The sequence below is a fragment of the Molothrus ater genome, chromosome 1 (genome assembly GCF_012460135.2).
Source record: "Molothrus ater isolate BHLD 08-10-18 breed brown headed cowbird chromosome 1, BPBGC_Mater_1.1, whole genome shotgun sequence".
NCBI classification, from domain to species: Eukaryota; Metazoa; Chordata; class Aves; order Passeriformes; family Icteridae; genus Molothrus; species Molothrus ater.
The window spans coordinates 151,184,802-151,197,022 of NC_050478.2; the positions used below are offsets into that span (position 1 = coordinate 151,184,802).

Sequence of the window (12,221 nt, forward strand, 5' to 3'; positions counted from 1 at the left end):
CATTAGGTCTAAAGCACAGGTTTACCCTTGGCAGAACACACGTGTGCAGTAAACCCATCCTGCCCTCCTCATCAGAAACTCAAAACTCTGCAGCCAAGGCACGACCAACTCACTCTGGCTAAAATTAATTAATGAAATTAAATTCCCAACATAAATAGTTGATGTGCTGGAATATAGGAAATAATCCTGCATTAGCCTCCAGGGATGAGCTGGTTGATTAATACATCTGTTTCTAATTTATATAAGCATCAGCATCTCCTCTTCACTCATCTGGCATTCAGGCAGGGCACTTGCAGCATCTTTGAGATAATTCACGTGTGTGAACATTGGTGTGGTCAGATCTTGAGTCAATCCTTGAGGACTTGCACCTTTGCAGTTCCCTTTTCGTTTTATCGGGTACATAAAAGTGCCTTCAAAGAAATTTCCCTCCCTGGCCAGTGGTTTGAATTAATTGTGGTGCACTTACCTCGGCAGCGAGCCTGGTGCTGTGCTGCAAATCAGAAATGACAAATAGCTGCCTCCTGCAAGGTGCTGAAGGCAGCAACAGCTCCCAAACTGCTGTCCCTGATGTCCCAAACCCACAGCTGCAGTTACGTATTTGGCCTAGTTTGGAGAAGTGGTAAAAAAAAAAAATAGAAAAAAAAATTAAAAAAAAAAAATAAAAGCCAGAAATGCTTTTCAATGCTTCTCACCCCAGGAGGGGTTGTTAGGCTGAAGGAAGTGGAATGCTGAATCACACACACACTTTGTTGTCAAGGTGCATGTGTTTGTAATCTGCTTCCATCGCCAGCATGCCTGTGGCTCTTGGTTGGGAATCTTTTCCGTGTGTTGCCTGTTTGCTTTCTTTCAAGCTCCTTTTCAAGCCCCTGTTTCAAGTAGGCAGAGCTGAAGAAGATTTGCAGCACTCTACTGTTTTTAGGAGGGGCTCAGACTAGGCTGGCCCCTCGTTTGTTGGCTCCTAACCTCCAGCATTGATGGGGATGATGGAGACATCTTCTCCCCTTCCCTTCCCCCCTCGTTCTTGTCTGTCCAGCACATAAAATCTTCAGGAAATTGGCAATTCTGTAGAGCCTGGCCTGGATTGCTGCTTTCCAGAGGTCACCCCGGGCAGGCTGTGACAGGGTGGGTCTCCCTCCCCTCTTCTCTTGCTGCAGGTACATCCGCTCGGAGCGCTCTGTCATCCTCATCAACTTCTGCCTCTCCATCATCTCCTCCAACGCCCTCATCCTCATCGGACAGACCCAGACCCGGAATAAGGTAAGGGATCCACTGGGGCTTTGTTTATTTGTTTGCTTTCCCCCTGATTTAGCACTGAAATGATCCATTCAGGCAGCGCTTCCTCATTTTTTCCTCCATCTGTTAATTAGCGACATGTCAAAGACACGGCTAAATGGCAGATTTCAATTTTCTCTCTCGCTCTCTCTTTGATAATTTGTCAGCATCCTCAGGGCTTTGATTAAAACCAATGTGATATTTTTGAATATCTGCCTAGAGTAGCTGGCACATGGCACGGTGAAGAAGCGTGGTGATTTGCAAGGCTTTAACCATTTTATTTTCAAAAAAATTACAAAGACAGATTGAGAAAAGGCTTTAAAAAAACCCCCAAACAAACAACCTCTCAGCTTTACATTTATTTCTCCGGCAGTTTTTATACTCTGAGCTGAAAGTGCTTGGCAGATGTTAATGAACACAGGCACAAAACTGTCCAACCTTTTTTTGGGGATGGGAAGGATTGCCAGATGCACCGTGAGCACTGCAGGGCCTCGAGGGACTCGGAGCAGATCCAGAGTGACTCCAGCAGCCCAGGCAAGACCCAGTGTGGTTTTCCAAGCCATGAGCACTGGTTGCTCTCTTCCCATAGACCCAGCTGGAGAGGCGTGTGTTGCCTCCATGATTTTTTTCCAGCTCAAACACTTTCAGGTTCCCTGTTGATGTCTGGCATGACAAATCAGAGCTCACCATTAGAATTTTCCTCTTGTAAATTTTTCCCTCTTCCCAAATGCTCTGACCATCATAGCTCTGTTGAGCCAAAAAACGTGAATCAGGACGCCCCCTCCACTCTTCCTGCTGCCAAAATCACAATCAGAAGTGAAAAATTAGTTATTGCTTAACAGGAACCAGTGACCAGATGGGTTTTTTGAGCCCCTGCTTTGGCAGCATGAGCGTGGTGTCACTTTTAGAAGCATATCAGGAATAAAATCTTCCCTGTGAGGGTGGTGAGGCACTGGAACGGGTTGCCTAGAGAAATTGTGAGTGCCCCAGCACTGGAAGTGTTCAAAGCAAGGTTGGACAGAGCTTTGAGCAAAGAGAAAATCTTCCTGCCCATGGCAGGGGGTTGGAATGAGATGGTTTTTAAGGTGCCTCCCAAAACTCAACACATTCCATGATTTTATGATTCTTGCAGAGAAGCTGAAGTATTTAGTGAATCAGGGATTAATTCTATGGAAGGCCCTTTGGGTTAGGTTGTTTTAGGAAAAGCATTCCAGCTGCTGGAGCCCTGTGTGTGCAGAGAAGTGTGGAAACAAGCAGCCAGCCCTGCTCCTGCCACAAAGTGCCCTTCAGAAAATCCCTTCCTAAAGCAGAGTTATCTTCCATGGTTGGCAGGCGGTGGAGAGAGGAAGACCCAAGTTCCTGCTTTCCTTGGTTGTGTTTTCTGCCACACCAAACGTGTGCTGGGAGCTTCTTTCCGTGGGATGAAGCACTGAGGGATGCTCAACAGGACAAACCACTGCTGGACCTCCTCTTTGGTGGTTCTTCTTCACCTCAGGACAGGAGCTGGATGTGTTCCTCCTCTCCCGCCTCCTCCAGAGCACAGTTATGAACCCAGGTTCTCCCTGGTGGATTTTTTGTCCCGTGACTCTGGGAGTTCACTGTTGGGAGCTGTTGGTGGGGATTTGAAGCTCCCGGCAGTGATGGCAGGAGGCAGATTAGCTCTTTGCACATCCATATGCATGAAACCCCAGAAATAGAAAGGTTATTCTTGGATTTCCTCTCAGCCATCTAGTAAACAGTCTCTGGCAGGCAACAGAGAGAGAAAACTATACAGAGGAGAGACGAAGGAGTGTAAATTAAGATTTTATTCACATTCAATTATCGATAATAGAGCGCCTTAAAATGTTGGTGATTTATAATTGAGGCTTCTCCGGGAGGTTTCTGCGGTATCAGCGTCCCTGGAAATGTCAAATTCTCCCTGGATTTCCATCCGTGTAACCTCAAAGGCGAGATTCCATGCCTGGATTTGCTAAGCTTTTTGAAGATGAAAGGCCTGGGAAAAGGCTAAAAAAAAAAAACTACAGTCAGCAATCCAGGGATACAAAGGGAAGGGATGCTGCAGGAAGTGGCCGTGTCTCCAAGGCTTGTGCTGGAAGGGAACAGATTTCTCCTCTTAAAGGAAAACAAGGACTAATGGCCTTGACAGACTGACAGGCTCTGCTGGATCTTGGGACATCATATCCCTGTGCTTAGCCCTTCATGGGGATGTTTGGTTTTCCCCACAAGGAAGGGAAAACCTGCAGCAGAGGTTGCAGAAGCAAATATTTGCCTGCCTATCAGTTGGCCAAGTTCGTTTGAGGCGATGAGTTCATCCTGGTCCATCTGAAATGTGCATATTTCTCTTGTCTTCCCCTCCTCTCTTCTTCCCTTTCTGTCAAAGCTCCTCATTTGAGAAAAAAAAAAAACAAACCCAAATGTATCTCTGTGTAAAAGTGTATAAAATTGTAAAGCAATGCTTTTCTCTCCACTTTACAAGGAAGAGCTGTGTTGGTTTGAAACAAAATCAAAAAGGCAATGTGAGCAGTGTTGTACCTCATATCAGTCAAAAAAAAAAAAGGGTTATAAAATAGCAATCTCTTGAAATCCATTCGAGAAAGCATCCTCTGTTTGTAGCTGTTTCCTAAAGGGTTTGTAAGCTGATGGATAAGAATGACCTTTTTTTAGAATTCTTGTAAAATGTGAAAATTACTGGACATTATCATATTGAGCTGTGGTTTTTGTACTGAACTGACATCCCAAATCCACTTTTAAGCAGAATATGGAGGGATTTGGTGTCAAATGCAAATCTGGAACAAAAAAAGACAGTTCCTATCTCAGAGAACACACGGTCTTGCTTTTGTTCACAGCCTCTGATAACGTCGGGTGGTGCCAGTGGATGAATCGAGAGCAATCTGATAAAATCATGATAAAAGCCACTCTGTGCATGAGAGCTCTGGCTTGAAAGATGCTGGTGGTTGAAAAAAGAGGAAAAAGAGAAAGGTTCATTGACCGTAAAACCAAGTCCATGTTTCCCCATATAACTCAAAGCAAAGAAATTCTTGATTATAAACCTCCCCCAAATGCCTGAAGCCATATATTTTTTTCCATCCATAGTCACTTTTAAAATCTATTTGCTCTCCCTTCTCCTCAGGAGCCACTGGAGTTTCTTCCCATCACTTTCTTCTCGAGTACATTGATTCACAGTTTTCAGCTCCCAGATGGGGGGAAAACTGGCTGAGTGAAACAGAGCGGCACCAATTTGCACCAGTGAAAGATTTGGCCTTGCTGAGTTAAAACAAAGACGAGCTTGTCAGCTTTCCAGTCCATCTCCCTGGCACTCTGGGATTGTTCTTCATAATGCATTTGCCAGTTCTTTCCCCAGTTTAATTTTAAATGGCTTAAGCTGCCTGCATTTCCCCTGTGAGATTTCCCCATCAAGTAGTAGAGCTCACCATTATGAAATTCCTTCTAATCTAGGGGGGAGTTTCTTTTTTTTTTCTTTTTTTTTTTTTCTTTTTTTTTTTGTCTGCTGTCTGCTTGTAGTTATGTGCTCTTGGACAACTGTGCCCTCATGTTTGCAGTCCTTTCCCAGCCCCTGGCAGCCGTGGTTTCACCCAGCTCTCACAGCTTAACTCTTTCACTCAGCCCTGTTGTTCTGGTAGGGGCACCATCCAAATTACCTTCCTCAGATTTCATTTCCATGGCTGGGCTGCCAGAGACGTGGTGCTTTACAAACCTTTTGAGCTGAGATTAGTGCACTGTTTACTAACTACTCCGTCCCCCCTGCCTTGTAAGGATCATAGCAGTAGTTTGGATGTTTTGGAAATTAAATATATCCTGCTGAAGCCAAGAAAGCACCAGGATGGGATGTGTGCTCAGACTTCCAGTGGAAAGTGTCCCTGCCTGTTTTGGGGAGGTTGTGACTGAAATGATCTTTAAGATCCCTCCCCACTCAAACAATTCTATAATTCCACAATTCTTCTAAAGTGTTAACCATGGCTTTATCCTAAAGCTTATGCTTAAGAGCAGATGATTTCCACATAGTACTTAAATTTAAGGCTTTGATCTTTGCTGAGTCAAAGCTTTTGGAGGACCCTGCCCCCTCTAAGGCAGTACTTCCATGACTTTTCCTTCCAGAGCCCGGTTTGGAATCGTCTCCCCACTCCTTCCTCTCTGCTCCCTGCTGCTCTCTCCGTCTGCCGCTCCTCTCACGTGTCCTCCTTTCCTCCTCTCTGCAGGTGATCTGCACGCTGGTGGCGGCTTTCTTGCACTTCTTCTTCCTCTCCTCTTTCTGCTGGGTGTTGACCGAGGCCTGGCAGTCCTACATGGCCGTGACGGGCCGGTTACGGAACCGCATCATCCGCAAGCGCTTCTTGTGTCTCGGATGGGGTGAGGATCCGGGGGCTGCGGAGCAGAGAAGGGCCAGGCTGCAGGAGGGGCTGGTGCTCCTCAGGAGGCTTGGCAGAGGGTGCTTGGAACCCTTCCAGAGGTTTCAAGAAGGGCTGAAATGGTTAAAAATATACATCCATAATTTGAGCCTCCTGCCCAGCACACCTCTAAATAGAGGAATCAAGTTCAGGTGTCAGAGGGTGCTCCAGGAGTGGTTTCTCCTGGGGTTGGGTCTGTTTCTTGCTTTCTACTTTTCTCTCTCTGTCTCCCTTTGTGTTGGATGTGTTCTGTTGGCACGTGATACCAGCCATGGGAATCCTGGCTGGATCAGCAGGACCAGGGCAGAGATTGTCCCTCTGTGCTGGGCACTGCTGAGGCCACACCTCCAATTTTGGTGTCCTCTCTACAAGAAAGTCATTGAGGTGCTGGAAAATGTCCAGAGATGGCAGTGGAGCTGGGGAAGGCTCTGGAGCACCTGGAGTGGTTGAGGGAGCTGTGGAGGCTCAGCCTGGAGAAAGGAGGATCAGAAGGGACCTTCTCACCCTCCACAGCTCCCTGAGAGGAGGGTGCAGCCAGAGAGGCCAGGCTCTGCTCCTAGGTAATAGAGCAAGAGGAATCAGCTCTAGTTGCACCAGGGAAGATTTAGATGGCATATTAGGGGAAATTGTATCACTGAAAGGATGGCCAAGCATTGGAACAGGCTGCCCAGGGAAGTGGTGGAATCACCATCCCTGGAAGCGCTCAAAAACCCATGAAGAAGTGACATTTAGGGTCATGGTGTAGTGGTGGACCTGGCTGGACTCGATGATCCTCGAGGTCTTTTCAACCTCAGTGATTTTATGGTTCTAAGATTCTGCAGAGCAACCTGGAGCGAAGCAAACTCTGAAATCCTGTCTCCATGGCAGCAGCGCCTTTCGGAGACAAATAAACTGCGAGACTGCTGCAGATGCTTGTAACTAATTTTTCTCCCTCTGCCTCTGCCGTATGTTTAATTTATTAGCCTTAAATGATGCATTCTGTAGTAGAAAACAAATACAAACCCATAAACCTGGGCTTTCAAAATGATAACAAGGCTGTGTTTGAAAGGAGCAGCGGCACAAAAAGTTGCTGAGAAGTGAGCAGGCAAAGGAAAGAAAGGAGTGTGGCTGAGCTCTATTAATGCCTCATTTTACTACTGAAGTCTCACAATTCACCCCAGGCAAGAGATTTCTGGTGCTTACCAAGCACCCTGATGTGATTTATTCTGGCACATCAAGAGCCGTCCTCGTTGCAGCGCCTTCATCCCTTTAAGTTTTCCCTCCTAAGCTTTTGCTTACAATAGAGAATAAATTGTGTTATTAAAATCCACGGTTTGCACGTTAGCAGGAGCAGAACCACAGTACCTGCAGAGGACAGGCTGCAGGAGCCTGGGTGTGCTCATGCATATGTTTATACCTCCTTGGTGACTCCAGCAACATCAGGGATATCAAATGTAACAGACTAATAGCTTTTTTTAGGTAGTAAAAAGGAATTTTTTTTTCCCCCTGATTTGTAAAAGCTGGGACAGATTGGCGTGTTAGCCAAGGGAATTTTGGATGAGCAGCATTCACATTTGTAGTCTGTGCAGATTAAAAAAAAAAAAAATCCCCCTACATGTGTAGAAGCATAATTTGCACTGCTAGTAAGATGTAGTCAGCTCTGAGCTAGGATGCACTGCTGATAAATGATGCATAATAACCATTTGGAGTAGGTTAGGACAAGAAATGAAGAACACTCTTGCCTATTAAGGCGGCAAGGGAATTTTGGATATTTAGCATCCTGCTAGACTTCAGCTGTAGAGCTGGGATTAATGGCACTTGTGAGAGGAAAGAAGCCGAAAATATGTTTTAAAGAGCATAATCTGAAATAATTAGCACAATTCACTTTGTCATGGGCTGGTTCTCCCCCCTTTCCCCTCTTTGCACATTTGCATTTCTCTAAGCCGTCGTTTGAGATGTCTTTGCCAAGTTCTCAGCTGCTCTCAGCTGTAGCTCATTGAAGCTGCAGAGAATTTCAGCAGCAGGGAGGATTATTTTATATTTCTTTGGTCTCATCTTGGATGTGCAACTTTGCAATTCAATTTTTAAATTATTATTAGTAATAATTATTATTAATGATTTTTGTCCGTGCTTGGACAATGCTCTCAAGTTCATGATGTGACTCTTTGGGTGATCCTGTGCAGGGTCAAGAGCTGGACTTGATGATCCTTGTGGATCCTTCCAATTCAGGATATTCTAGGGTTTACAAGAGACAGATAAATTGTTCCCTGGGAACAGCTCAGTCATCATATTTAGCCCTAATAAAGAAGAAATATTTTTTGTCAGGATTTTTATGACCCTGTTATAGTTTCCACAGCTGGATTTTTAATGCTGCCATAGCTCAGCCTCTGAGTGGGTCTTCAGCTGTTTATAACAAGAATGGCTCTTGGGAATTATTAGCAAACATCTTCTCTAGTAGAACATGATTAACACATGGCCTGATTCTCCTGTGACCTGGAAGTACAAAATTCTTTGAAAGAGGTTTTGAATGGGCTTACTTGGAATTGTGAGTGTTAAATTCCCTTTGTGCAGAAAGCCCCCAAAGCCTTGCTGGTACTGCCTGTACCACACCAGGTATATGGAACAGGCCAGTTAGGAATAAATGTCTTGATAATAATAAAAAAAAAACAGATTAAATCTGATTTTTTTGGTGGCGATTTTTTCAATCTAATCCCATCTAACTTTCCTTAGAACACTGACAGCTCTCCCAGGGCTGCGCCTCTCATTATGATTCTCTTTGGCTGAACTACCACGACAGAGCTGCCACCTGTAGCAGCTGCTCCTTGTCCAGACCCATTCCCAGCCCAAGCTGAGGCTTTCACCCAGCCTTGGAATGAGCCAGTCCCTGGAGCTGCCAAGTTCACAGCCCCACTCTGGATTTCTGCATAATTACCACGTCGGAGCAGCACTTTGTGAAGAACAAGTTGCTATTTTTGGCGGAGTCTTTGCCAAATTTCCTCTTTCCCAGGGTCTCTTGCACCAAGCTGTATTCCTGAAAATGTGCCCTCCCATGTGGTTTCTTCCCATGGGATGCTGTATGGATGGCACCCTAGGGAATGCAGCAACTAGGATTTATCCAGATGAGGTGTGAAGGAGGCTGAGTGAGAGTCAGTGAGGGGAAAAAATGAGAAAAAGAGGAGAGGAGAGGAGAGGAGAGGAGAGAGGAGAGGAGAGGAGAGGAGAGGAGAGGAGAGGAGAGGAGAGGAGAGGAGAGGAGAGGAGAGGAGAGGAGAGGAGAGGAGAGGAGAGGAGAGGAGAGGAGAGGAGAGGAGAGGAGAGGAGAGGAGAGGAGAGGAGAGGAGAGGAGAGGAGAGGAGAGGAGAGGAGAGGAGAGGAGAGGAGAGGAGAGGAGAGGAAAGGAAAGGAAAGGAAAGGAAAGGAAAGGAAAGGAAAGGAAAGGAAAGGAAAGGAAAGGAAAGGAAAGGAAAGGAAAGGAAAGGAAAGGAAAAATGGAGGGAAGGGGAAAGGGAAGGAGGAGGGAAAGGGAAGGAGGAGAAGGGGGAAGGGAAGGGAAACAGAAATTAATATTAAAAGAGACGCTTTTTAAACCCACTGCATGTTGGGTTTGCGCTGATGAAATGTGACCTGTGCTTGGGAATCTCACATGGGAAGAGAAGAACTTCCCTGCAGGATAACCCTCAAATGCTCCATATTCCAGCCAGCTTGGCCCTGTGGCTCCCAGCTGCTGCAGAGCCTCACTATAAATCAGCCTTGGGATGATTTGTGTTGCTGAGGGACCCCCTTCCCAGAGCAGTGTTGTTTGGGAGCTGTGCCTGGACATTCCTTGGATCTCCTGCAGTCACCTGCCATGACCTCTGCAGCTCACGAATTAGGGCCTTCTCAAGGGGCACTAATCCCAGCTGGCCACTGATCCTGCTGATTCCTAATGGGATTTTCCCATCTTTAGTGTTGAGACAGCTTAATTCCTCCTGCCACAAAGAGGAGGGCTATAAAAAGCCACATGGAGACCTCCAGAGCTGAAGAACCTGATGTTATGAGCTGATCTCCAGACATTTCTTTAGGGAAAGGGGAGAGCTGAACTTTGAACCTTCATAGATCCTGCAAGAGACCTGAAGCCCTTTCTCATTGTTGTTCAGAGGAATCTGCTCCATTACAGATCTTGGGGGACCTGTGTGGGATAGGGAAACTCTGTTTTAGTTTCCTTTACTGTCTCATTTGGGGCAGATTTGAACCTGGGTTGTTCATCCTACACTGAGTGCAAACAAAGCTCTTAATCTTTGGGTTCTTGGAGTTGGGTTGTGGCTGAATATTCCAACTTCAGAGACACCATGAAGAACCTAAGTATAAATTAAATCAATTTTATGCATCTGAATCTACTAAAAGACCCCCCACAACTGTTGGGATCACAGCAGGGCAGGAGCTGATAGCAGCTCATGGTATTTATTTAAATAACAGAGGTAATTAAAGTTCTTGCTTTTAGTTCTGAGGGTCCTGAGCTCAGTCTCTGCCCCAGAGCCAGGCTGAAATGGATGGTGCTGGAATAACTCTGGGAAAAATGGGGAATATTGAGTGGGAGAAGGGCTGCACATGTGATGAAATGACCAATTTCCTCCTGTTTCATTTCCATAGGGCTCCCTGCCTTGGTGGTTGCCATTTCTGTGGGATTTACTAAAGCCAAGGGATACGGCACCGTGAACTAGTGAGTAAAGGATTCCTTTTTTCTCCTTGTTTTATTCTCCATCCTTTTTGTCAAAACCCAGTCACTTCAGGAGGCAGGCTGGGAGCTAAATTTCCATGTGCAGGACAATTTCTGCATCCTTGCCTCCTCAGTCCATCATCTGACCAAGCTGGATTGTGTGTTCCCTTAAAAACAAGTTCATAGGGACGAATTATTATGCTGTATTTGTGACATCACTTTGATCTAAATACCTTTTACTTCGAGCTTTTTAATGTATTTTTAAGGGGATGAATGTGGAATATTTAAAGTTTAGGATGTTTAAAAATTAAAACCAGCTAACCGCCTTTTATTTTTTTAATCTGTTTTTGTGCTTGATTGACTCCAAATTTTCAAAATTGCTCAGCTCAGTTTTAGGCAGAATGAGCCTGACTTGTGCAAACCAAGGTTTTGACAGCAGCCTGTGTTTGCCTCTTTTCCAAATTCCACAGATTTTGTCTTTAGGAAGCTTTTATGTGCTCATAATGAGGGAAGGAAAACAGAAAAGAAATAATGGGAGAGGTAAAAAATGCATCACTCAGAGCTGAGCGTTGGTAACACTTTAAATGAAAAAGGAAAAAAGAGAAAATATTTTTTCCCTCTGTTGTGAAAAACCTTAGAAATTTCACACACAGTGACAGTTCAGGGATGATGTTTTATGTAGCAGTAAGTCAGGGCTCTTCCCTACTGCCTCCCATAATTTTCCAGAGCCTTCCAGGGCAGGGGTTTGCAGCCCACATGGGCAATGTTTGGGACTGGAGCTGTTGATGTGGCCGGCAGCAGATGCAGCTCCGCTCATCCCACTGAGGAAATGTCATGTGGAACCTCCTGCTCTCCCTCAATTCCCACCACATCCTGCACACCCACGGCCAAATGGTCGAGGGTTTGCATTTTAATTGCAGGGGAGAATTAAAGCAGCACAGCAGCGTTTTCTGTTTGCTTTGCAACCTGAATTCTTGTATGGCACAGGGCTCAGGATTGTGGATTTCTCGAGTGCAAATCCACAGACAGAATTGCTGAAGTCTGTGCTGGCATCAGGATGCATTGGCTGTCCCACCTTCAGTGTGTCCTGGTGGAGAGGGACCCAGTGGTTGTTGTCTGACTCAGGAGAGGACAAAACACAGCCTGAGTTGCAGAAACATCACCAAGATCCCAAATAAATTCCCATTGGATTTACCGTGGGTCAGCCTTCTGGCACTTGGCTCCAGGCACATCCATGAGAATAATTCATAATGAACAAGCCTCAGGGAGATGGGAGGGAGGTCCTAGATATTTCTGCTTCTCTTTTTTTGTTTATGGGCTGGTGGGAATTGGTTCAACAAGCTTTGTGGCTCTGTCAAAAATGTTAAAGAGATTTTTGGGCAACGTTGACCGCACAAAAGTGCCTGGGTGGTGAGGGGAGGAACGTGCAGGAAAGCTCTCCCTGTTTTCTGCCCTGGACCACTGTGCCAGCATCTCCCACCCCACAGACTGCAGCCAGGAGGGTGTCAACATGTGACAAAACCTGCTGGGCTCCTGCTTTGCTCTCCAGCTGGCACAGGGTGAGGTGGCCAAGAGGCTGGGCTGACTCTCCAGCGTTCCCAGGGGTTGCCTGGTCACTCCAGCTCTCCTCCTTTGGCTGCCAATGCTCTGGCTCCTTTCAGCCCTAAAGGCTCTGTTATTCCTTGCATCCAAGGGCTGGATATCCAGACAGGGGATGGAAGGGGACCCTGTGCTCTCAGCACTGCTATCAGGATGTTTTTCACCAGAAACATCTGGTTTTGGTGGGGCCTTCACAGACCAGCAAGTCCATTTTGATGAGTTCGGTTTGAGTGATCCTTGTGTGCCTTTTCTGGGATATTCCATGGTTC

At 46.0% G+C, this 12,221-nt stretch overlaps 1 protein-coding gene across 13 annotated transcripts in view; it reads left to right on the forward strand.

The window, feature by feature from the left end:
- Positions 1-12,221, forward strand: part of ADGRB1 (adhesion G protein-coupled receptor B1) — a 288,288-nt gene that overhangs the window by 227,164 nt on the left and 48,903 nt on the right. For all 13 annotated transcript variants that reach the window (XM_054514932.1, XM_036404287.2, XM_054514939.1 and 10 more), the window contains 3 exons: positions 1,155-1,257; positions 5,490-5,640; positions 10,287-10,356. In XM_054514932.1, the coding sequence (XP_054370907.1) occupies positions 1,155-1,257; positions 5,490-5,640; positions 10,287-10,356 (324 nt within the window). The remainder of the gene's footprint in view (positions 1-1,154; positions 1,258-5,489; positions 5,641-10,286; positions 10,357-12,221) is intronic.